Source organism: Lissotriton helveticus, chromosome 3_1, assembly GCF_964261635.1.
Source record: "Lissotriton helveticus chromosome 3_1, aLisHel1.1, whole genome shotgun sequence".
NCBI classification, from domain to species: Eukaryota; Metazoa; Chordata; class Amphibia; order Caudata; family Salamandridae; genus Lissotriton; species Lissotriton helveticus.
The window spans coordinates 1,690,803,383-1,690,830,981 of record NC_136061.1 but is presented as its reverse complement, the minus strand read 5'-3'; the positions used below and the strand labels follow the sequence as shown (position 1 = coordinate 1,690,830,981).

The 27,599-nt window shown below is 41.4% G+C and overlaps 1 protein-coding gene across 1 annotated transcript in view; it reads left to right on the top strand.

Moving 5' to 3' along the window:
- LRP1B (LDL receptor related protein 1B) overlaps positions 1-27,599 on the top strand; it is a 3,812,342-nt gene that overhangs the window by 2,027,491 nt on the left and 1,757,252 nt on the right. Inside the window, exon 24 of the mRNA XM_078683424.1 lies at positions 4,744-4,941. Within this exon, the coding sequence (XP_078539550.1) occupies positions 4,744-4,941 (198 nt within the window). The remainder of the gene's footprint in view (positions 1-4,743; positions 4,942-27,599) is intronic.

Here is a 27,599-nt window from a genome sequence, read left to right as displayed (position 1 = left end):
TGAACATGCCGAATCATTGTGGAATTGCCAAAACTATATTTCCTTCTAGGGTCACCCCGTGAAAGAACTGTTTGGCAAATCTTACACTCCACCTTAGGAGCATTCACCTTCTTTTCCCCTGCTGGAATAGAGAAAAATTTCCATATAAAGTGCTCCTTCACCTTTGGCTGAGGAGGCTCCTCCAGGATAAACTCATCAGAGTCTTCACTGCTGCTAGGTGGTCTTGCAGCCATTCTTTCAAAAGTAATCAAGAGAAACAAGGAACAGGTCTTGCTCTCTCCAAAGTGAAAGAGGTAGTGAAGGAAATAGGTGGCGTTTTCATTAGTTGTAAAAAAAACTGTAAAGAACCAATGAAAAGTGTTATTTTAAGGTCACATGACATGACGCGCTTACGCTGCGCGCACCGGAGCGCTTCCCGCTGCGCGCACCGGAGCGCTTCCCGGGGCGCTTACGCGGCACGAACGTAGGCGCTTCCGGGGGCGCTTACGCGGCGCGCCTAAATGACGTTTTGCTAGCTTTTCGGAAATACGTTTAAAGTTAAAATAAGGGTATTTAAAATCAAAAATATTAGTTTTATAAGTATGTCACTAAATGTCTTGCATTATTTTTTACTTTAAATACAAACTTTTTTTTTTTCGCACGCGGGAATAGCGCTCTCACTGCTCTCTCGGGTGAGCTTACCGGTGGGCGCACCCTGAGCGCTCTGAGACAAAATGATTAAAAAAACCTGCATGAAAAATACATTGAAAAATGTATTTTTGAAAAAAAAAATTATAATTAATAGTTACAAAAACAGCTACTAAAAAAAAATAATTCACTTTAAAAATCATAGGTTAGAAAGTCGATATACAAAGGAATTAGCTTTTAAAAAAACCTTTGAAATTCACTGAAAAAACCATAGGTTTCACAATCGTTATAGTTAGGAATTAGCATTTAAAAAACCTTTGAAATTCACTGAAAAAACCATAGGTTTCACACCAGTTATAGTTAGCTGAACATTTTACTCATACAAAGCCATTGAAATTCCCACGTTATAGTTAGTTGGACTCACTATAACTCGCGCGCCCGCAATCCACTGCTGATGATGTCACATATTACATCGTTCATGACATGGTCAGTGACATCACTGATGACATCTCAAATGACATCACTGATGACATCACTGATGACATCATCCATGTGATAATATAATGCACCTCATCACACTCTAATCTAACCTTTGTCACATCCAGTGTTGAATACAGACTACCATTCCTGAAACCATTGACACACCAATACCAGTTACTACATACACACTCACTGATTCCTAAGTCTACACACACATCCACTCAGTCACCCATACAATCACTCATACATACAGTCACTCATCAATACAACACTATCATATGCACTCATACACCTATACAGACACTCACACAGTGCCACTCATCCATGGAGTTACTCACAAACCTAGTCAGTCATGCAAAGAATCAATCACACTCCCATTTCCTCGTGTATACAGTTATACACACATAACCTTACTTATTCAAACATATACTAACACATACTTACTCTCTTTTACAATCACTGATACAAGTACACCTTGATCCATACAGTCACTTACGCAATCACAGGCTCTCATGTATAGTCATTGATATATGCCAACTCCCACATGCACTGTGTTTTACAAATATACTTACTTGGATATGTACCACTAAGATATCCATTCACTCACCAACACACCCATGCACACAGTCAACTGCCTATACAGTTGCTTTCACATGCACTCTTAAACTCATACACCAAGTGAATCAACTGCTCACACATGTATACACAGAGTCACACACCTCCTAGCCACCCACACACACACGCAGCCTCACATACAAATACTTGGGCAACCAATCAATAACTCATATAGCCACTCATATAGCTACTGATCAACACATGCAGCACCTTACACAACAACAGACATACTGATGCACACATTCAGACAGTTTAGTCACTAACCCATGCATTCAGTAAGACACATTTAATCACTCACTTATACAGTCAGTCACGCATCTATTATGATCCAGACACTTATACATCCACTCATTCTTCAATATGTAAAATATATTTAAACTTTACAAAAACACACAGTCACTGGATGATGTCATCAGTGATGTCATCAGTGATGTCATTTGAGATGTCATCAGTGATGTCATCAGTGATGTCACTGACCATGTCATGAATGATGTAATATGTGACATCATCAGCAGTGGATTGCGGGCGCACGAGTTATAGTGAGTCCAACTAACTATAACGTGGGAATTTCAATTGTTTTGTATGAGTAAAATGTTCTGCTAACTATAACTGGTGTGAAACCTATGGTTTTTTCAGTGAATATATACATATTTACATATATGCGTGTATGAATATATATATCTATATATACATACACACCTTATGAATGCAATTTTTAAAAAATGCTTGAAAGTGATAAGTAAAACGTTTCATAGAATTGCAATCAAGCAAGTCAGTAAGTAAACTGCACTGCATAGTTCGAGAAAGATAGACATTCAAATCTAACATTATTCACATTATTTTACTCATTTTTAAAACATGTCAACTACTCTAAGAGGGTTGTGAATCTCTTCCGTGTATTTAACTACTACTGCATAAACCTGATTGACAGTGCACTAAAGCCTAATGCAACCATGTCTCAACTCGTAGAACCCTGATAGAATCTGATGAAAGTAAAAGGCATTTTTTTACTAGTAGAGTAGGCCTGGTCATAAACTAAATAAATGAAGAGTATCTTATTTATGGAACTGCAAATGTAAAAGCAATATCAATTTATACTCCATGATTTCCAGTTTTGTCTAAAATAATTCCTTGCATGAATGGAAAAATTGTTGCGTGCACAGAAAATGCATGCAAACGTGATATAAAATATTTTGCAGCTTTTTATAAATCTGGAGGCCAAACAATCCCGTCTTTTTGAGGTTTGTTTTTGAAAAGGACAAATAATATTGAGCTAGCTGCCTCAACACAGTGGTCACAATACTCTGGGGCATATTTACATTAGGGTCTAATGCCACTGGGGCGTCACTTTTTCTGCAAATCCAGTGGTATTATTCTTGACACCATATTTACAAGGTGGCATTAAATCACGTAACATGGCTTAACGCCACCTTGTAAATATGCCCCTTACCCAGCAGTCCAAAGGTTGTTGCTGAGGGCGTTCCATCACAACAACCATTGCTTTTTGACGCTGTCCCATATTTACAAGGATGGGGCAGCGCCAAAAAGCCCCGGTAAAACCACTCTGCAGCATACATAGAAACAGCAAATTACCTTTAAAGATTGTTTATGTGGAGGAAGGTGTCCCTTACTCCACATAAACAATTCCCCCTGCTGTGTAAGCCCCCTTACAACATAGCGCAAGGGTGCTTGCGCTGGCTCTAGGTAGCTTTTTTTAGCACTAGTGGAAACGTATGGGTGTGCCGTATTTTTGTAAATACAGTGAATTCCTCCGTTGAAAATTCTGTGGAGGGCGGCCTTACAAATTTCAGGGTAACACCTCGCTCTGACATTTTATTGAAATATCCCCCTCTACATTTTCACCAAAAAATGCAATTCTAAGGGCAATTGTGTCTTAAACTTTTGGTAAGAACGGAATGCTCTTAGGCAGGGACATTTCAAAATGGCAGTCCGGCATCTGCTGGGCTCCTCTGTCCCAACAGTTTGGCAACCGACTCATTGTGCTCCAAATGATTCTAAATGACTCCTTAACTATCGTTTTATTTTTATATAGTCGAAATTTTCAGTGGCTAGGAACAACTATTTGGCAGCAATATCTATTTTCAAGTAAAATATAAATTCTAAATTATTGAAAAATAACCCAAATAATTTGACATCTATCGGCACCAATAATCAGTTCCAAGATGCAACTGAAGTCAAATTGGATCTCTTCAACAGCAAGAAATTAATTATAGTCAAATTATGCCACTAAGTGGCCCCAGTAGAAAACACTAGCCGCTTGTGAACTTGTGCATCTAGTCTAGTTCTTTGTACGCACATGCGTGGCAGCACATTAGCACCTGCAACATTGTTGGGCAGTGATGGAAGGTGGTCCTCTCCCAGTGGGGCCCCCTCTCCCACCGCGACCCTCTTTTCCCCCTGTAGGTCTATAACACTCGCTGACACCATCTCCACTCCCCCCACCCTACTCAGCTGGAGGTTCCCTCTTTCTTTTGATTTTCGTTTGTTTAGTTCTATTGTAAGTCCATTGGCTTTTGGTCTTTCTGTATGGGTCCTGCTGTGTGGTGCCCGATCACTCTCCCTCAGTCACTCCCTTACATCTCTGGAGCGCCATCATGTTTCCATGTCAGTCGGCATAGATACAGCAATAGATGTTATTATATTGGCAGGGTGAGCTCAGGGTGTCTCCAAGCATTTCACCCTTAAAATGTCTCCTTTATCTTAGACCTCTTTCACCACAACCTGCATAATATGTCATGCTTTTACTAAATGTTACAACTATTGAACAATGTGGCGCCAATATATGCATCGAGCCTGTCTGAAAACCGACAACGATACTATGCAATTCTCTCTTCTGTCTTAATGTACTGATTGTTGAAAATCTAATTAACAGACACTGGCAAAAAGAAAGTTCCAAGGTGCACAAACTTTCTTTTTTCCCGATTCTTTTCTCTCTCTGCATTCCTTATATTTGACCTCACACAGCGCTTACCTATTGTACTGTTGCCCATTGTGTTTCAGATCCTTTTGAGGCCTTCATCATTTTTTCAATTCGCCATGAGATTAGGAGAATTGATCTCCACAAGCGTGACTATAGCCTGCTTGTTCCTGGTTTGAGAAACACAATTGCTCTGGATTTCCATTTCAACCAGAGTTTGCTTTATTGGACAGATGTTGTGGAGGATAAAATTTACAGAGGCAAACTTGCCGAATCTGGAGGTATGTTATTCTTTTTTATTAGCTTTCCAGATGGATTGTTTCAGAAGTGATTTATGGTGACTAATAAATGTTTTGCGGTTGTCGCTGTCTCCGTTACTTATCGTTTTGAACACAGTGTGTTTGTAAACCGATCGTAAACTGAAAAATGTTTTCGTTCATAATTAAAGAAAACATTTACAATTTATTGTCACTGAAAATGTTTCACACACAGCCCCATTCGTCTCTGTTGACTAGTTTCTTGCAAGTATGAATATTCAGCATTTTTATTATATTTTTTGTCAATATCTTGTAGTACTTTTACTTTCATGTCCAATTTAGTTTTTTGGAACTATATGCTGAAGTAAGCATCAGTCATCAATTATGTATTTATATTTACTGCCAAGTTAGTTAGGAGTTTAGTTAAAGTCTTACTGCTCGTTCTATGTCTCCCCGTCCCATGTAGCCTGTCTCTCCAGCTCTCCTTGCCTCTCTCCCTGTTTCACCGAGGTTATTTATGAATAATAGAAGTGAGATGTTCAAGTTATTAGAGAACATGTTTATCCAGAACAGTTTGTCACTAAAGGAAATGTAACTAAAAGCAGATATAAATGACACTTTCGGTATGATTTGACAAAATAGCTATATTTTACCGCATTTTAAAAACTTTTATCAAGGGCTGGAAAAAAACTCTTGAAGGGGAAAGTGAGCCACATGTTCAGGCTACAAGTCCAAATTGCATCCTCGCCTACTGTCTCTGCATCTGAAATAATGAGCTGAAAAGTGGTTAGCAAAACTTTTCAGAGATGCATTTTGCAATATATTATTGGGAACAATAAGCTAGGCACAGCACCTTCAATTAATCTACTGAAAGAACCTTTGCATTGCATTTCTTTTAAATGTCTTCTCCAATATGTCTATGCAAGAGCTCTTCTTCCTTTGATGTACACAGTAGTATAGCAGTAGCGGCTCGCCCAAGTAAGAGTGGGTGGCGGAGGGAGGGTGGTGAAATTCGGCAGACGAAGGTTTGAGTAAAATTAAATACATAAATAAATAAAAACACTTACGCAGCGATGCGGCGAGCGCAAAGTAAGTAGTTTATGTATTATTTAATATTACTTATCCTGTCGTCTGTCGAGTTCCACCACAACCCCCTCCCCGCCCTGCTCCACAGCCAAATGCGATGCAGTGCGTGCAACGAAATTCGTTTTAATTATTTTTATGTTTACTTACCTGTAATCGGCCGGAATCCACAGTTTACTTCCCCCCACCCTGCCTGTCCCCATCCCACGTCACCGCCCGGCAGCACTCCCACGACCGACCGCTACTGCCCACCGCTCTTACCTTTGCCATCCACTACTGTATATAGAGGCAGCAGTTAAGAACCTTAGCTGATTGCCATCACATAAACACGCGTTTCACAGTAGATAATTATTTTAGGCCATTTAGTAAGATTAATGTTCATTCTCTTGCAATACTGCACATCATACACAGGTGTTACTTTTCAGCAATACTTAAAAAGAAAAATTATAGGGTAACTCTCTAAACACATATTTAACATTTTATCTAAATTATATATAACAAAAATACATGTGCCTCTAAAAGAGGTTACAAAATATTACTAAAGCGTAAATCTTCTACCCCAGGGAGTTGTTAACACCAAACCCTGTGCCTACTGCAGTACTCTATGAGATTCCATGTAACCAAAAAGGATGTCTACAGCCTATAAGAAGCAAATAAGTAATGTAATGAATGCTTTGCACAATAAAAAGTCAGACCTACTGTCTATGTCATTTATCATAACTTTTCATGATAAATAGATCTATGGCAGCAGACATAACGTTTCACAGTGAGCAAATAATGCACATCATTCTCATGTCACTACTGGAATCTCAGGCCTACCATATTATGCATTCAGGAGTTGATTACGATGGCGGTGAACATGCCACCGACAGGCTGTCACATAAAGGGGCTGATTACAATGGCGGTGAGCCTGCCACTGACAGGCTGTCGGTGGCGGGTTCACCGCCATCATGAGACCATTTCCCACCTGCCCTATTTTGATGGTGTGCTGGTGGGCGGAATGCCCGACTGCCATGGGTCCGACAGTAACAATCATTCCTATTGCCTGTCGGACTGCTCTGCAACCCCAGAATGGTGGCAGTGCCTACCAGGCACCGGCGTAGGAATTAGGATGGTCCTTCCACACCAGCCTTTCCATGGCGGTTCACCCACCATTGAAAGACTGGTGGGGATGGACTTTGGGGCCCCGTAGTGGGCCCCCTTAAGCAGAAGCATGGTGCCTGCCATGTAGTGCAGAGAAATGCAAAAAGTGCTTTTTTTACATTGTGGTGGGTGCTGCAGCCAGCAGCACCCACAGCAATAGAAAAAATGGCACATGCAGCCGCTGTGTTGGTGGCCGCATTGGAATCCCACCTGTGGAACCGCTGCCTTGTAGGCGGGTGGTCTACATCCCCGGGATGATGACAGACAGAGAGAAGTAATCAGCCCCATAGTTTTGAACAAGGCAGCCATTAGACATACTCTCATTAAATCACAAATATGTACAAAAATAGAGCCAGCAAAAGAAAACAAATCCCTCCTGGAACTAACACAGATTTTCACATTGCAAATCTTCTGCCGCCAAAGGTTGTCAGAGTGTGGGAAAAACACCAAAGCACATCGCTCCATGGTATCTGTGAGATTCCTAGTAAAAAATGCATGCATACATGGTGTAACACTTAGTAATAAGCATCCACCCATTACGTTCTATTGCTTGAACAAATGCTTTCGCAATAAATCAGTCAGACTTAATGTCTTTGCAATAACTGTTCCTAATAAACAGAGCAGACAAATGGCAGTAGACATCATTTTCCAATTGAGCCAATATGGGCCTATAGACTTTCTCATTGGCTCATCAACCTACCTGCCAGCCTAAGGACTACTTTATTTAAGTTTATGTGTTCCCATAATACACCAATAAGGAATTCAGTCATGTCATCAAATTATAAATGCATATAAAGTTAGAGATTGCAAAATAAATTACAAAACGTCTAAGAGGACCTGGCTGGGATAATCACAGCATAAATGATCTACCTGAGGGTTTCCAGAGTGGGTAACTAACCCCAAATAATTTGACTACTATAGCAATCGGTAATAAAATAAAACTACTTAACAGGCTTTCATTTAATATAATATTAATACTGATCAATCTTTAAAGGCCTATTGGTTTTAATATATATGTTTCCCAATGACAAAATAAACTTTTCTCATAAATGTTCATTATAAACAATTACGACACAGATCATAACTTATACTAATGAACCAATCAGGCCTACAGTTTTTATGACTGGTTTGTCATCATAAACAACACAGACCTACTGTACTGATTATACGTTTCCTCATAAGTCAGGCATACAGTTACAAAATACAAATGTATGCAAAATTACTACATCCCTCCTAAGAGGTCCGGCAGAATTGATCACAGTGCAAATCTTCTATCCAGAGTGATTGTGAGAGGTAGTATACAAAAGCAAAGCCTTGCCTACTATGGTAAGCAGTGGGATTCTTTATAACAATATACTTCTCTACAAGCTTTAAAACAGTGTAATAACAATTCAACCTTAATTACATATTGGCTTTAACATGTGTTTTCACAATAAATATGTCAGATATTTAAATAATAAGCTTATCAGATATATATATATATATATATATATATATATATATATATATTCACTGAAAAAACCATAGGTTATAGACCATATATAGTTAGGAATTAGCATTTAAAAAACCTTATTTTACTCACACAAAACCATTGAAATTCCATATATAGTTAGTTGCACTAACTATATATCGCGCACCCGCAATCCACTGCTGATCATGTCACATATTACATCATTCATGACATGGTCAGTGACATCACTGATGACATCACTGATGACATCTCAAATGACATCACTGATGACATCACTGATGACATCTCAAATGACATCACTGATGACTACATCCAGTGACTGTATCATTCTGTAAAGTTAAAATATGTCTTACATATTGAAGAATGAGTGGATGTATAAGTGTCTTGATGAAGGATTTAGTAGGGGCATGGCTGACTGTATGAGTGACTGATTAAATGTGTCTCACTGAGTGCATGGGTTAGTGACTAAACTGTCTTAATTTGTGCATCATTATGTCTGTTGTTCTGTAAACTGCTGCATGTGTTGATCTTTAGCTATATGATTAACTGTATGGGTTATTGATTGGTTGCCCAAGCATTTGTATGGGAGACTGAGTGTGTATGTGGGTGGCTGGGAGGTGTATGACTCTCTGCATAGATGTGTGAGCAGTTGATTGACTAGATGTATGGGTTCAAAAGTGCATGTGGAAACAGCTGTATGGGCGGTTGACTGTGTGCATGAGTGTATTGGTGAGTGAATGGATATCTCAGTGCTACATGTCAAAGTAAGTACATATGTAAAACACAGTACATGTGAGAGTTGACATATATAAATAACTGTGCATAAGAGCCAGTGAATGTGTGAGTGGCTGTATGGATCATTGTGAACTTGTATCCAGGATTGTATAAGTGAGTAAATATGTTTTAGTATATGTTTGAATAAGTAAGGTGTGTATAACTGTATAGTTGAGGAAATGGAGGTGTGATTGATTCTTTGCATGACTGACTAAGTGTCTGAGTAACTCCATGGATGAGTGACAGTCTATGAGTGTCTGTTTACACTGAGTGTATCTAAGGTTATATTAGAGTCTGAAGAGGTTCATCGTATTATCACATGAATGATGTCATCAGTGATGTGATCAGTAATGTCAAATGAGATGTCATCAGTGATGTCATCAGTGATGTCATTTGAGATGTCATCAGTGATGTCATCAGTGATGTCATTTGAGATGTCATCAGTGATGTCATCAGTGATGTCATTTGAGATGTCATCAGTGATGTCATCAGTGATGTCACTGACCATGTCATGAATGATGTAATATGTGACATGATCAGCAGTGGATTGCGGGTGCGCGATATATAGTTAGTGCAACTAACTATATATGGAATTTCAATGGTTTTGTGTGAGTAAAATAAGGTTTTTTAAATGCTAATTCCTAACTATATATGGTCTATAACCTATGGTTTTTCAGTGAATTTTCAAGGTTTTGTAAATGCTAATTCCTAACTATATATGGTCTATAACCTATGGTTTTTTCAGTGAATTTCAATGGTTTTTTAATAGCAAATATCATAAGCTGTCGAATGTCAAGTACGTGGTAAGTGAAAACATTTTCGTGTTTATGCACACTGATCTGCTTTGAATGGTGCCCCCCCCCTCATTTCTATTAGGAGTACTCTCTCTTTGCACATAGTGAAGAGTAGTTAACGCAGGCCTTTGCCCCCATTGTAATACGTCGTGCCTGCTTCTCTCTCCATTTGATTGATTGTTATCCAAGTATTTACTGTTTTAGAATTGGTTCTCTTTGGTTCATTCTCTATTTACAAACAAACACAGAGTCGCAATACTCTGTTTAGTCTTTGCAGATAACGAAAAATCGTGTAAAAAAAAAAAGAAAAGGAATCAAGCAAAATCAGTAGGCCACTAATGGGATCTCTTTTTGACCTCGCTAAAATAGAAACATTAGGAACAACCCCTCATGACAAATACAAAACTAGTGAGATGAACTGAACTCCACACAATGATGGCTGCAAAACAGCTCGGCTCCGCCACCCACCCCGCCCAAAATAACGATAAAGAGCGGCTGCCATGATTGGTTGCGGAATGGCCACGACGGAGCTACGAAATGGTGCTGCTCTCATGCTAACCCCAGCTTCAGTCTGAAACATCCAGAAACACTGTAGACTACCAATTCGATCAGTTCCGGTAGCGCCCCAATGTAACCCGGTAGAGAAGAACTAGCCCTCCCCTCTTTGACTGATGGTTCTTGTTGCCTGTCCCTTCTGTTGTCATTTAACAGAACTATTTAGCCTGCTGAAAGGGGTTGTGTTCCGACCGCTGGTTGGTGGAGACATTTTGACTATATTCTGGACCTGCGTTGTCGCGTAATGCGTCATATGACGCGCCGCGTTAGCGCATCCGGAAGTCATCCGGGGCGCGCAGCGCGTAACGTAAGCATAACAAGTCATGTGACTTGTTAATAAAACTTTTCATTGGTTCATTTTACTTTTCTTATTCTAATGATGAAAGGCTTGGTCATATGACCTAAAAATTACGCTTTTTATTACTTCCGAACATTATTTTTTCTTAAATATATGTTATAATGTTCCAGGCTAATGTACTTTCCCGGAAAATTTACAACTGTCCTGCAAGTAAAATATATTCTTTTTTCGAGAAAAAGAGCGTTTCTTCGTCCCATGACGGAGCCGTTGAGCAAACGAGGGTCGACCTGCTGTCTTAGTCGCCGATACGCCTGAATATGAGATTCTTATCGATCACTTTATGTTGCAGGAGTAGAAAACACAACAGCCCTTGACCATTTATCTTTACTGCGTTCCTTCGTATTATACCTTTTACCCTTCATGTAATTGGTCTGCTTTATTTCACTTGCCTTTTAATGATTCTAAAACAGTGACTATTATTAAAAACTTTACCAATGTATATACTACTACCATGTTTTCTTTTAAAAACCTTTATTGTGAAAATTTCATTATACAAATACGAGCCTATAACCACGTGGGCCGGCCACGGAGCAAACTGTAATCGTATATGATGAGTAGACATTTACACTGTAGAGGAACGTAACGGGCGGGCCATTAGGTTGCAAGAATTAAGGTGTCTAACAGTTACGGAATCGGTGGACGTACATTTTATAATTAAAATACGACAGGGCCAGTTACAATAAAATTATCTACATATACATTTGCGGGCAAGTACCATGGGTGACGTTAATTCGAACTTTCAATAGTACAGTAATCAATAACACATCAGAACTTAATATCAATAGGGATGTCGAAATATTCAATCAATTCTCGTCCCCGCCCGCCATGTGCTTCAAAACTGCATACGTATCTCGTGATTTCAAGGTTCTGCAACCAGTACACAACAAGGAGTTACGAGTCCCATTTATTCCGGCGCCATTTTGGGCGAGGACGGGCAGGTCCAGGATATAGTCAAAATGTCTCTACCAACCCTCGACTATGATGATGTTCATATGCTGTATTTATTAGAGTAACACTCATCTGTCCACATGAAATTAATTTGCCACAATCTAAACATGTCATTTTAATCTTTCCAAAGTTCTTCTAAATATTTGGGACCGTTTCCCTTGCCTCTGATGCTGTCAGTGCCACTTCTTTGATGAATGTACTAGCAGGTCAGGGGTTCTCCTCCAAATCTCTCTTTTATGCAGCACTATAATTAATTGGTGCCACCTCTCCATATGACGATGCATGGTATAGTTACCATAACTATATTTTTTTTCGGTTCCTCTGGAGAGTTCATCGTGGCAGATGAAGCGTGTAACGTACCGGACATTTACCTTTTTTTGCATGTACAGGAAAGGAAAAAAAAATCGAGCGTCCGAGTTCTAAGGTGTCCCAGGGCCATTTTAGTGGACCAGTCCCAAATCCAAAGAACAGGCCGCCATTTTGAGAGTCCTGTTGCAGCCGCCTGTCGCTGTAGCATCAAGAGCAGCCGAAACTCAGCTGAATGGCAACTGAAACGGTAAAGGGGCGCCCCACTACAGCAGACGAGCCTCCACCTGGGAAGGCCCGTTCACGCTGCCTCCCCCCCCCCTTCGGGCACCCCACGCCGTTATTCGGAGCAGTATTGTAGGATGGCCACACCAGTGCGGCAACTTGCTAGACATCACCTCGGTGGTAACCGAATCTCAGCCCCTTGTAGTGTCTCCTCTTCAGAAAATATTCTTGCGCTACCTTTGCCCCATTCACACATCGGTCCGCTACTGACGCCATCTCACAGGCTAATGGGGCGCCCCACGCCGAGTTTCAGCATTGTAGGATGACCACACCAGTACAGCAACTTGCTAGACATCACCTCGGTGCCATCCGGATCTTGGCATCTCAACGCCTAGTGGTATCTTCCATACAGAAAATATTGTTGCGCTGCCTTTGGCCCCATTCGCACATCGGTCCGCAACTGACACCATCTCACAGGCCAACAGGGCGCCCCACGCCGACTTTTACCATTGTAGGATGGCCACACCAGTACAGCAACTTGCTAGACATCACCTCGGTGCCATCCGGATCTTGGCATCTCAGCGCCTTGTGGTGTCTTCTATTCCGAAAATATTGTAGAAAATATTGTTGCGCTGCCTTTGGCCCCATTCGCACATCGGTCTGCAACTGACACCATCTCACAGGCCAACAGGGCGCCCCACGCCGACTTTTACCATTGTAGGATGGCCACACCAGTACAGCAACTTGCTAGACATCACCTCGGTGCCATCCGGATCTTGGCATCTCAGCGCCTTGTGGTGTCAGTCAGAAAATATTGTTGCGCTGCCTTTGTCCCCATTCGCACATCGGTCCACTACTGACACCATCTCACAGGCCAACAGGGCGCCCCATGCCGACTTTTACCATTGTAGGATGGCCACACCAGTGCCACAACTTGCTAGACACCACCTCGGTGCCATCTGGAACTTGGCATCTCAGCGCCTTGTGGTGTCTTCAATTCAGAATATATTGTTGCGCTGCCTTTGGCCCCATTCGCACATCGGTCCGCTACTGACGCCATCTCACAGGCCAACGGGGCGCCCCACGCCGACTATCAGCATTGTAGGATGGCCACACCAGTACAGCAACTTGCTAGACATCACCTCGGTGCCATCCGGATCTCGGCGCCCCACTGCAGATGAAGTGCCTCTCAACTATGAAACCACCACGGTGACATCCGGATCTTGGCGCGTTGTGCTGCCTTCGGCCTATTCGCACATCGGTCCGCTACTGACGCCATCTCACAGACTAATCGGGCGCCCCACGCCGAGTTTCAGCATTGTAGGATGACCACACCAGTGCACCTTACTAGACACCACCTCGGTGCCATCCGGATCTTGGCATCTCAGCGCCTTGTGGTGTCTTCTATTCAGAAAATATTCTTGCGCTACCTTTGCCCCATTCACACATCGGTCCGCTACTGACGCCATCTCACAGGCTAATAGGGCGCCCCACGCCGAGTTTCAGCATTGTAGGATGACCACACCAGTACAGCAACTTGCTAGACATCACCTCGGTACCATCCGGATCTTGGCATCTCAACGCCTAGTGGTATCTTCCATACAGAAAATATTGTTGCGCTGCCTTTGACCCCATTCGCACATCGGTCCGCAACTTAGACATCACCTCGGTGCCATCCGGATCTTGGCATCTCAGCGCCTTGTGGTGTATTCTCTTCAGAAAATATTGTTGCGCTGCCTTTGGCCCCATTCGCACATCAGTCCGCTACTGACACCATCTCACAGGCCAACAGGGCGCCCCACGCCGACTTTTACCATTGTAGGATGGCCACACCAGTGCCACAACTTGCTAGACACCACCTCGGTGCCATCCGGATCTTGGCATCTCAGCGCCTTCTGGTGTCTTCTATTCCGAAAATATTGTTGCGCTGCCTTTGGCCCCATTCGCACATCGGTCCGCTACTGCCGCCATCTCACAGGCCAACGGGGCGCCCCACGCCGACTTTCAACATTGTAGGATGGCCACACCAGTGCGGCAACTTACTAGACACCACCTCGGTGCCATCCAGATCTTGGCGCGTTGTGCTGCCTTCGGCCTATTCGCACATCGGTCCGCTACTGACGCAAACTCACAGGCCAACGGGGCGCCCCACGCCGACTTTCAGCATTATAGGATGGCCACACCAGTGCTGCAACTTGCTGGACACCACCTCGGTGCCATCCGGATCTTGGCGCGTTGTGTTGCCTTCGGCCTATTCGCACATCGGTCCGCTACTGACGCCGCCTCACGTGCCAACGTATTTTCTCCGCATTTTATACCCTATGCCGCATAACAGGTCATGTGACTTGTTTATAAAACTTTTCATTGGTTCATTTTACTTTTGGTTTCCTAATGATGGAAGGCTTGATCATATGACCTAAAAACAACACTTTTCATTGGATGAAAACTTTTTTTTTTCCCAAACGATGAAAGCCCCACCTTGTTTCTGGATGTTTCAGACTGAAGCTGGCGTCAGCATGAGAGCACCACCATCTCGTAGCTCCGTCGTGGTCATTCCGCGAGCAATCATGGCAACCGCTCCCCACCAGAAGCCTACAGGAGTCGGGGGCCCCCAAAACTTTTGATAAATCCTCAAGGCGGAGGGGACGCTTTCGATAATGGGGTCCAAGACCTAGCAGACAAGCATCCGATTTCCAAGGTGTCCCAGGGCCATTTCAGTGGACCAGGCCCAAAAAGGAAAGAGCCTGCCGCCATTTTGAGAGTCTTGTGACAGCCGCCTATCGCTGCACCGCAAGAGTGGGCGCAACTCAGCTGAATTGCGGCTTTTGACACAGTGGACCAAAAACGGACGGAATGGCAACTGAAACGGTAAAGGGGCGCCCCACTACAACAGATGACACTCCACCTGGAGAAGCCCGTTCACGCCGCCTCCCCCGGGGCGCCCCACGCCGTTATTCGGAGCAGCATTGTAGGATACCAAAACCAGTGCGGCAACTTACTGGACATCATCTTTGTGCCATCGTTCTGCTGCCTTGGAACTATTCGCACAACAGTTTGCTACTGATGACCCACCCCCCGCGACGCCCCACGCCGTTATTTGCTGGGTGGCAACTTACTAGACATCACTTTTGTGTCATCTAGATTTCAGCGCGTTCTGCTGCCTTGGAACTATTCGCACAACAGTTTGCTACTGATGACCCACCCCCCGCGACGCCCCACGCCGGAAATCTGGACGTTGTGCTGCGTTGGGACTATTCGCACAGCCGACCGCTACTTCGTTGTTTTTCCATAAAAATGTTTATATGTTATTACTATTTTTGTTTTCTTGTATATATTTATAAATTATTAAAGTTTTATAATCTTACTACTTTGTCGGAGTGCTATATATTTTTAATGTGACACATAATTGTAAAAACTTTGATGTACAAAGAGTCATCCCTGGAATCTTCCGCTTCAGGCTCGGTCCCCTCCCCAATCACAATACAGGATGGTTTTCAGATAATAGGAACGCTTCTGCTGTGACGAATCTCATCGAGTGTGGGCCTTGATCTACTATAACTCCTTTGAAGAGGGGTGATTCTTTACAGCTGGGGCCATAAACTACATCTGCAGGGCTAGCTGATAGCCTAGGACCGGCCTGGACAATCGGACACAGAGGAAGAGGAGTGTCAGAGGGTGCGGTAGTGAATAGGGCGAAAGGGAGGTGTCGGGCGGGCACAGGGTGTGATTCTCAGGGAAGAGCAGCGCAGATGGGGGGAGGTTTATTACCCATGCATAAGACAGAAAGCGGGGGTGACCACTGCCTGGGGGAGATGCTTGCGAGGGTGGGGAGCCATGCTAAGGATCGACAGCGTGCAGAGAGTGGGTCTGGTCAAGGCATCTAAAATGGCTGCCGTGCACGACAAAAGTGTGGCATTTGAAAAAAGACAAGATGGCGCAGACAATTTTTTTCAACACTTCCTGATTTCCTTCGAATCGAACGTTAACAGACGTTGGGGCATATTACCAAAGTTAAGCGATATTTATCCCTAACGATGCTTAGCAACGATTTTTTTACCGCTAAGCATCGTCAGAAATTATCGCAGATAAACCTTGCTATTATCAAGGTTTATCGCAAATACGATAATAAACGACCGCAATGCATTAATATCGCTGAAAACTCAGCGATATTCATGCATTACCGAGCTAATGCTCTTAGCCATGTTATCCACCTCCCATTGGATAACATGGCTAAGAACTGCTCAGGGCAGGTGCTACTTTTTGGAGATATTCGCGCTTATCTCGAATATTTCCAAAAGTTGATAATAGGAGATAGCGATGTTAGCGACTGTTTCCAGTCGCTAACATCTTGGCACGCCCACTTTGCATGTCATTAGTGATAAATATCACTCACATGCAAAGTGGGGCCCAAGATGGTCGCTATCTCTTACTAGCCGTCGCTAACTGGTGTTAGCAACAGCTAGGTAATACAGATATAATTTTATCTCCGCGAAGCGGAGCGCTGTTACAGATATATATCTTGTTTTTGAACGTTAATTTCTCAAAATCCACTGAAGCACATATATTGAGACCTAGCAAAGGCACATCGAGCTACCAGTCCCTACAATTTTGCCAAGTTTCGTGCAAATCCATTCAGCCGTTCGATTATTATTATTATTTTTTTTTTGCCCCGTGGGGCCCTTTTAAAACCTCCACATCAAACCTAAGAGGTCAAGGAGGATCTACTATGACCCCTTATGGTCATTTGCCCCTTCGCTTTGGCCTCCTCTTGTCTCTCGATCCTACCGAGAGACAAGATGGCGGCCGCTACGGACTGTTTGCAATGTTTACAGACGCCGGAGAACCAATCAGCTTCGCAAACCTCCGTTACGCGAAGCGGAGCGCTGTTACAGATATATATCTTTTTTTCAACGTTAATTTCTCAAAATCCACTGGAGCACATATATTGAGACCTAACAAAGGCACATCGGGCTACCAGTCCCTAATATTTTACCAAGTTTCGTGCAAATCCATTCAGCCGTTCGATTATTATTATTATTATTTTTTTTTGCCCCGCGGGACCCTTTTAAAACCTCCACATCAAACCTAGAGGGTCAGCGAGGATCTACTATGCCCCCTTATGGTCATTTGCCCCTTCGCTTTGGCCTCCTCTTGTCTCTCGATCCTACCGAGAGACAAGATGGCGGCCGCTACGGACTGTTTGGAATGTTGACAGACGCCGGAGAACCAATCAGCTTCGCTTCACAAAGCTCCGTTGCGCGAAAAGTACGCGTAGCGGAGCGCTGCCCGGTCCGCTGTTACAGATATATATCTTTTTTTGAACGTTAATTTCTCAAAATCCACTGAAGCACATATATTGAGACCTACAAAAGGCACATCGGGCTACCAGTCCCTACAATTTTGCCAAGTTTCGTGCAAATCCATTCAGCCGTTCGAGCTAAAAGTGAGGCCAACCGCCCTATGGGAAACTCAATGTTAAAAACACGTTTTGGGACCCCCCTTTTTTCTCGGCCCCCCCTTGACGAACCCCCCCCCAAATTTTCAGGGGCTGCTCAGAAACAAAATGTTCCATTTTCCTGAAAATTTCAGCCGATTCCGTCCACAAACGCCAAAGTTATTAGACATAGAATTTTCAAAAATCCCATAGAGAAAAAATCCTAACTATATATACCTACTGGCGGTCGCCAGTAGGTATATATAGTTAGGATTTTTTCTCTATGGGATTTTTGAAAATTCTATGTCCAATAACTTTGGCGTTTGTGGACGGAATCGGCTGAAATTTTCAGGAAAATGGAACATTTTGTTTCTGAGCAGCCCCTGAAAATTTGGGGGGGTTCGTCAAGGGGGGGCCGAGAAAAAAGGGGGTCCCAAAACGTGTTTTTCCAATGTTAATTTCCATAGGGCGGTTGGCCTCACTTTTAGCCCGAACGGCTGAATGGATTTGCACGAAACTTGGCAAAATTGTAGGGACTGTTAGCCCGATGTGCCTTTGCTAGGTCTCAATATATGTGCTCCGGTGGATTTTGAGAAATTAACGTTCAAAAAAAAGATACATATCTGTAAGCGCGCTCTGGGCAGCGCTCCGGTTCGCGTACTTTACGCGTAACGGAACTTCGCGAAGCGAAGCTGATTGGCTCTCCGGTGTCTGTCAACATTCTAAACAGTCCGGAGCGGCCGCCATCTTGTCTCTCGGTAGGATCGAGAGACAAGAGGAGGCCAAAACAAAGGGGGAAATGACCATAAGGGGGCATAGTAGATCCTCCCTGACCCTCTAGGTTTGATGTGGAGGCTTTAAAAGGGCCCCGCAGGGCAAAAAAAAAAAAAAATTGTTGGTTTTTTTTGGCGTGGGGAGCGCCCGGTTCGCGAACCGGGAAGCATTCTGGGGAGCGTACTATAAGGAAAAAAGAATGATAGACTTTTCAAATACTGTATGTTAATTGATTGTTGGTTTTGTTGATTATTTTTTAATTTCTTTATTTTTTAAGCAATTATTTATTATTGTGATTGTGTTTCAAAATTTAATAACATTTCTAACATTTCACTGTCTGAAATGTCGTCATTTTCATTGAACATAGTTTGTAATCTCTGGGGGTGTAAAATGTCCTCATTTTGAAGGAGGTCATCTACTGCTTGCACACATTGCAGTAGTTCTTGGTCCCAAGTTTCATCCATAAATTCTATATAATTTGGATCAATTAATTCTTGGCTGCTCTCTTGCAGGACAATTTGAAATGAAACTTTTTGTTCGCCTTCCATGTTGCCTGAAATTTGGATAAAAAAAATATATATTAGTAGAGATAGGGCACTGTTGGGATTAATTTTAGATAGGCAGTTTTTATCAGTGAATTTATCTTTGGGCAGTGTATAGTATCAGAGTGGAAGTAGGAATATAAAAAAGTGTATGTGATTTAACGTAAGTAATTTCATAATTATACAAGAGAAACCTAACTCCATCCATAACTATAACAGAGAAGTCTATCTAAATCTATAACTACTACAGAGGGATAGTATATAACTATCAGAAAAAGTTTACCATATTAACTTATAGTGCACAATATACTTCAGTTTTAAAAATAACAACTTACCTTTACAAAGAAGTTGAAGTGATTAGTGAAAATCCAATTGAAATGTACAACAAGAAGTAGTAGTCAAAATGGCTGTGTTTCCTTCTCTTCCTTTATATATATTTAGGTATATAACCAATCAAATGTCAGGTAATAAAAGTAGAAAATGAAAGTAACATTTTCATTGGTTGTCAATTCCAACACTTCATATGTGTTTTGAGAAGTAATTTACCTCACGGTATTTAGAGAGGTCTACAGGCTAAATGGCTAAATGGAATTTCAATCAAATTTGTGAAAATGATAGGGATTGGTATGTAGTATGAGCTAATCTATATTTGGTGAGAGTGTCTCCAGTCGTTTTTCTGTAAATTACTTTCCCACCTTTTTTGATGGTGGGCTTCCCGGGGAGCGCCCCGGTACGCGAACTGGCGAGCGCCCCGGTACGCGAACCTGAAGCGTTACGGGAGTCCACCATTTTGTGTTTCGGTCGACTTAAGATACAAGATGGAGGGCAAATAATGTTCAGAATGGGTAGAAGGGGGCACGGTAGACTTATCTTGACCCCCTAGGTTTTCTGAGGGTGGCTGAGGAGGCTTATATGTGCGAAAAAAAACATTTTTTTTAAAAATTTCGCGAGGTTAGCTTCCGGTTCGCGTACCGGGTAGCGCCCCGGGGAGCGTACTTTGTTGAAAATTAGTGAAAAAAGTTAGAGAAAAATAATAATTGTGAGTGATCAGATGTAGGGTAGCTCTGAGAAGAGCTTTTGGGTTTATGGTACATTTAGGTACTTATAAGTAGGTACCAATGCACAGTCTTAAATTCAGAATGAAAATTCTGTTGCCCTCATCTGAGAAGTGAACTCCATCTCCTCGGTAGATATCTTGCATGTAGTAACGCAAGTTATTGTTGTACATGGAGCCCATTCCATGGTCTCTCATGTAAGCTGAAACAGATTTGTTTACATGCTTCCTCGACTTCTCAATTTGTGGACAAAATTGGTTTGACCACCTCCATTTCTGTCTTTGGCATATATTTGAATATACCAAGGCAGTTTGAGGAAAAAGTGCCATCAATTGCTCAAAGGTGTCCTTTAAAAGCATTTCCAGACCTACCCCAGTCAAAGTGCCCAAATCATTACCTCCACAGTGCACAATTAACAGGTCAGGTTTTGGCAAATGCATAAAGGTTTTCACCAATGGTATCAATTGGTGACATTTTAATCCTCTGTGGCCAAACCACTTAATTTCCACATCTTGTAAATTGAGGTTAGGTACATTTCTGTTCTCAGCATACCTCTGAGCCCAATAGATGTAACTATGTCCAACAATCCAGACAGAAAACATGGTGAGAGAAAGTTCTGCTGCAGTCAGATGAAGTGTGGCAATGAAATGGCAGTTGAAAAAATAAGAGTTTAAAATGAAAAAAACTGTGGAGTTTCTGTGTTAATGAAGCAGTAACAGTGATTGGTGGATTTTGATTGCTGAAAACAGAAAGTTAGGGTGCATGGATGAGTTCTTTGAAAGATGTATTTTGAGTGGTCAAGAAAAAATCATTAAATGAAAGAATGCACTGGATATGCAGGTGCACTGAGAGTTCAGAGTTCAATTGAAACATTGTTGTGTGAACTTGCAAACACCAGAGGTCTTCCAAGAGGTGGTTGCTATGCAAAAAAGGCAGAGAGGGCAGAGGGGGGAAGGGTTTTGATTTGAAAAAAGTGAGGGAAGAGTTTTGATTGGGTGACATGAGAGATATGTGTGAAGAATTACAGCATTTCTGTGCTTTTGATAGCTGCAGACTCTGGAGTGCATACCTTTTGCTCTGCTGAAGACAAATTGGTGTGTTTCTGAGACTGTTTTGAAACTCATAAAGTATTTGCTAAGGTGAGAAAAGATTTCTTTAATTTAGATAGAGAATAGTGTGCTTTAAGGAGAAAATTATGAAGAAAGTTGTGTTTTTCAAATGTTGCTTTGTCTCAAGTGTTTTACAAATAGATTTTGTTTCTTTGAGAAATTGTAATTGGAGAAAATGTGAAGTATTAGTACTGACAGGGTGTTTTTGTGCATAGGAGCTGTGGAGTGTTTTCAAATTATGACTTGAAAATCGTTTTTGAGGAAAAGGAATGGTTTTAAAATTTATGACAAGGACATAATGGTGTATGCTTCTTTATAAGGCAATTGAGTGTCTCTGATGTTATTTTTCCCATTTTAATGTAAGACCTTTCCCTGTGGAGCAAATTGCTTGTAAATATGCTCCCACCTGTGCATGGCAAATTTAGATTTTGAAAGTTTGCGTTACATAGCCATGTTAAAAGTGACCCAAACATGCTGCAAAGGCAATCAAAAAACGCTTTCTTGTGTCTTAAGGACATTTTAAGTCATTTCCCCATGTGGAGTGTTTTCAAATTATGACTTGAAAATCGTTTTTGGGGAAAAGGAATGGTTTTAAAATTTATGACAAGGACATAATGGTGTATGCTTCTTTATAAGGCATTTCAGTGTCTCTGATGTTATTTTTCCCATATTAAATTAAAAGTCCTTTCCCCGTGGAGCAAATTCCTTGTAAATATGCTCCCACCTGTGCATGGTAAATTTAGATTTTGACTGTTTGAGTTACATAGCCATGTTAAAAGTGACCCAAAAAAGTTGCAAAGGCTTTAAAAAAACACTTTCATGTGTCTTAAGGACATTTTAAGTCATTTCCCCGTGGGCAGTGTTTTCAAATTATGACTTGAAAATCGTTTTTGAGGTAAAGGAATGTTTTTAAAATTTATGTGCGCCATATGCCCCCAAATTTCTTTTTCAGGGGTGCAGCAGGGTGTTCTTGAAACACCCCTGCACCCTTGGAAAAATTCCTAATTTGCGATGAGCTAATTGCTAATCGCAAATTGCACCTTCATTCCTATGGGCCTCCTGGCCCATGGAAATAAATGGGTAATTTGCAATTAGCAATTTGCTCATCGCAAATTAGGAATGGTAAAGAATCGCTATTTATTCCTTAAAATTCGCTATTTAGGAAATGCAAAATAGTTTGATGATACATATGGCGGTTCATCTCTAACAAGATAAGAAGCTTAGGGATAGATTTATGATGACTGGCGCATCACCAGGGATGTGCCAGTCATCCTGCGCCGCTGTTCCGCCACCCATGGTGCGCTGCATTTACAATGCGGCGCACCATGGGGCAAAAACGGCACAGATGCGTGACGCATCTGTGCCGTAAAGGTGGCGCATTGCTGGAGTTGTATCGCAAGTGCGATGCAGCTCCAGCAAGGCTCAGGGGTGCCCAATCTCCACAATGCTGCGTCAAGACCTATGCCTGCTTCAAGCAGGCGCAGGGTTTTGACGCAGCTTTGTCCTATCTGATTGTAAATGCGGCACACCATGGGTGGCAGAGCAGCGGTGCACGTTAACTGGTGCATCCCTGGGGATATGCCAGTTAACATAAATCTGCCCCTTTACATTTAAGTATGTGCAGGGGACACAGAGTCGGTGAGGCTTATCCAAGGTTAAGAAGAGATGAGTCCTGTTCACTGAAAAATTGGACATAGGCTTCACCTCCTCAGCATCGCTGGACATGGCTAAATAATAGCTGCAAAATGTTACTCTTGTTAAACAATTTTACTATTATAATCTCTGAGATTTGTCTCTTACTCTGCAACATCTCATTGTTGTTATCTTTCTTTAAAGATAAAGACAACATCAACATGAGCGACAATCAGCAATCAGTTGATTTCGACCTCATCATTGAACTCGTAATTGAAACATCAGTGGATGTTGATCCCTTGGATGATTTAAATCCTGAGGATGAAGAAGAACGTGATGAGGATGCAGATTTGTCAGAATTGTATGACATAGGATGGGAAGCTGACGTGCTTGAGCCTATGGAACTATAAACATTTATTTTAAAAATGTATAATAAATAAAAAGTAAAAATGTAAACCGTTTAATTTAAAAATAAAGACACCTTCAAAAACAGGTTATGTGTAGTGTCTTCAATAAAATATTAAAATATGCTCATAAAATTAGATCAGATTCACATATAAAACAGCACAGGTAAAATGAATATAAATTCCATTTCTTTTCTGCTATTTCTGTATTCTAAATTTGCCAAGCACTAAAAAATCTTCTATGTAAAAATGTCAAGTAGTGTGTTAAGTTTTTGATGACTGTTATTGATTTACTGTTGGGTAATAGTGGTTAATAACATTTTTTATTATATTTTACCACAGATTCAACTGCAGATCATTTCAAGATTTCAGCATGCCAACCAAAGAAAGACTGAGAAAGGCTGCAAAACGTCAAAGACAGCAGGTCAATGAAAAAAAGCAGCAGTCCTCTAACAAAAAGATTTGTCAAGTCACCAAGAAAGCACCGGGTAAGAGTACAAAAACATTCATAAGAAATATCTGTAGTAAAAAAAATATTACTACAGAAAATGTTTCAGTCCAGAAAAAGAGAAGCAATTCAAACGGAAAGGAAAGGCCAATGAAAAATGTTACTGCTAGAGCAAGAGATAACTCTGTGCATGATAGTAGAAGGAAACAACAGTTTAGGGACATTCGTAAACGAATGTTCCGCAACAGGATAATTGGCAATTTGTTAAAAAATATTAAGAAAGGTCAACAGAAAGTGGTTTTTTATAAGAGAAAAAAAATAGTTGAGAAAGTTATTGATCAGGCATTTGAAATTAAACGTAAGTTATTTATTTTGATAATCAATAGAATTAGGAAGCTAAACAAGGCAATTTATGATTTCAAAAGAAATAGTAGATGGAAGAGAATAGTTAATCGTAGTAATTTTTGTGAAGTTTTTTCTGGAGAATGGATGCATAGTTCAAGCTGTGAGGCATTTTTTAATGAGGAGAGTTATTTCCAGGATAATGATTTGGTGCATGCAGTTGACACCAGTGGTCGAGCTTATGAAGTGAAAGATGGTTGTCCAGTTGAAAAAGAAAAACTTGTGACAACAGAGATAGAAGAGGTGTTAGGTAATGAGGTTTTAGGAAGACGTCCTAAGGGTCCTGTGTACACCTGGAAGTGTAGTAGTATTTGCAGTGTGCGACAATTTGCTTTGTGATTTTGTACGGTCATTTAATAAGAAAAGTTTGAAGCAGAAAATGAAGTTGTTGCAAGAATTAGATCCTTGCAGAGTGAGAGAAGTGACAGGTTTGCATGGTCATTCACTGGCTTGTCTTTCCAGGAGAGTATGCCAGAGTGTTTTTCATCATTTCAGGATGCTAGCAGTGCATCATAATAAAGTGAGGAAATTAGTTAGAATGTTGTATTATGCTAAGAGTCCAGCAATTATGCTTAAACAATTATGCGCTGCTCTTTTGCATGGTTCTGAAATAGATGTGAAGAATATATGTGAAGAAATTGAGTTTTGTTACTTTGGAAGTAAAGAGGAGAATGTTGAAATTGACCAAGAAGAAGAGGGTAATGTGGAAGATAGTGTACAGGTTTCCAGTACAGATAATTTCCAGGGGGAAATTGCGACGTTTGAGGTGAAATCAAGTGAGAGGCCAAATTTCACTTGTGTGTGTTGTCGACGCACTTAGTATAAGAATCAGACTAAGTTAGTGGATTTATATGCAAAAAGTGAAAGGGAAAATAATAGTGAATGGAAGGATTTCACAACATACTTGATGGTAGAAAATTGTTTTGATTTGGGATTGGATCAACGTGTGTGTACTTATTGTTGTAACAAATTAAATCAAAACCAGATGCCTGCTAGAGCAGTTCATAATAATCTGGAATTGGTTGAGATTCCTTCTGAATTGAAGGATTTAAATACTTATGAATCTATTTTGATTCAAAGTATCCATCCCTTTCAGGCTATTGTAAGAATGGAGCCAAAGACAGGGAAATTGCCTCCATCAGATTCACAGAGAGGATTAAAGGGAAGAGTTGTTTATTTGCCTCTAGATTTGAAGAAAAACATTAACACAATTGGAGTAGAAAAAGTGGAAGAGGAACCTCTGGTTATCTTAGGTAATGGGGTTCCGACAAAGAATAAGAAAATATGGCAAGATTTAGTGGATGTTAGGAAAGTTAAAAAGGCAACATTGTATTTGAAAAAAAATAATAAATACTATAAGAATGTATATGTTGCAGAAGAGGAAGTAAGTGAGGAAGAGGATAGCGATTTGTGTGCTGGTCAAATTGAGAAAGTAGAACCCTGTACTAGTGAAGAAATATATGAACATTATAGTGTTCATCCTTTGCATTCCAAGGAAGTCATGGGGAATGCTATTGAGTTGTTTCAAATGAAACAAGCCAAAGGGAGTCCCATTAGTGTTTGGGAGGAAAGTTTGGAAGCTCGGTGTTTCCCACAGCTTTTTCCAACAGGTCAGGGAGGAAGATATGATGAGCGACCTCATCAAATTCCTGCTTCTGAATACCGGACTTTGCGATTGTATGCAGGAGATGCTAGGTTTCGACAATGCATTCCCTATTTGTTTCATCTCCTGTTTGAAAGCGATCTGTCTGGACTGTCATATGCAGTGAACCACATCTTGAAAAGTGGTATACACATGCAAAACATCTCGGCAAGTGACTTTATGGATAAAGTCAATGTCCAAGACAGTATTTTGGATTCTCACCTGATTAATCTCATGGCGTGTCAGCGTGGTACTAATGAGTACTGGTACCGTCGTCATGGTGATTTAAAATGTATGCTGAGGAACTTAGGAACTCCCACGTGGTTCCTCACTCTGAGCTGTGCCGAGTATGGCTGGGAAGACTTACTTGAATTTCTACGAGAGGCAAATGGAAACATCGAAAACATCGAATTCAAGACACCCGGAGAACTGTGCTCTTTGGATCCAGTCAATGTATGCAGGTACTTCAATCATAGATTTGAAGCTATGATGTCTTTCATCATGAATAAGAAGAATCCACCTCTTGGAGAGGTGTTGGATTTCTTCTGGAGAAAGGAGTACCAAGCAAGAGGTGCTCCTCATATACATATGCTGCTGTGGATCAAGGATGCACCTAAATTTGGAACGGATCCAGAAGACTCAGTGATGAGTTTCATACAACAGTATTCTACGTGTGCTGTTCCAAACGCAAAGGAGAAGAAAAGCCTAAGAGAAAAAGTTCTACGTTTCCAAAGCCATCGATGTGGAAAGTACTGTCGTCGTAAATTCCGAAACAAGGACAAATTCTACACCAAATGTCGTTTCGGCTTTCCACGACCGGTGATTTCTAAAGGAAGAGTAAACAGTTTAATGTCTTCGCTGCGACATAATGTGATGAAGAAATCACCTAAAAACACATACAATTTGAAGAGGAACGAAGAGTCTAAGTACATCAACGACTACAACCCGGTGATTTTGTCCATGTGGAATGCTAACATGGATATACAGTTTGTGGCTGATAACTGTATGGCTGTGGCTCGGTATGTGACATCTTACATCACCAAAAAAGAGAAGACAGAATTGAAGGATATGTGGGAGGACATTTCCCATGAAAAGAGCCTCAGCAAAAGTTGTACAGTTTCAGTCTGAAGATGTTGTCGCATCGAGAAATCGGAGCTTACGAATGTTCTGACCGGTTGTCTTCAGCAAGTCTCTATGCCAAGTCCAGGAGTATCGTTTGGGCGAGTCTTGGTCTTGCTGCAACGCGTAATCGAGTTCTGAAACCTGTGCGGGAAATTGAGTATTTGGCGGAAAAGGAGCCAAACAGTACCGACATTTTGAAGACCAACATGTTGGATACATATTATCCAAATCGAAGCAGTCACCTCGAGAATGTTTGTCTGTATGAGGTTCTTCAAAATTACATATTCAAGAGGAACATCAAAGAAGATACTGAGAAAGGAGTGTATGCTGTAATAGGAAGTGAGGGATGTCTGGTCAAGCAAAGAAAATGCCACTTGGTAAACCATCGAAAATTGAGTGGCGAATCTCCTGAAAAAAAAGGAGTTTTTCTATTTAGCACTTTTGCAACTTTTCAAGCCTTG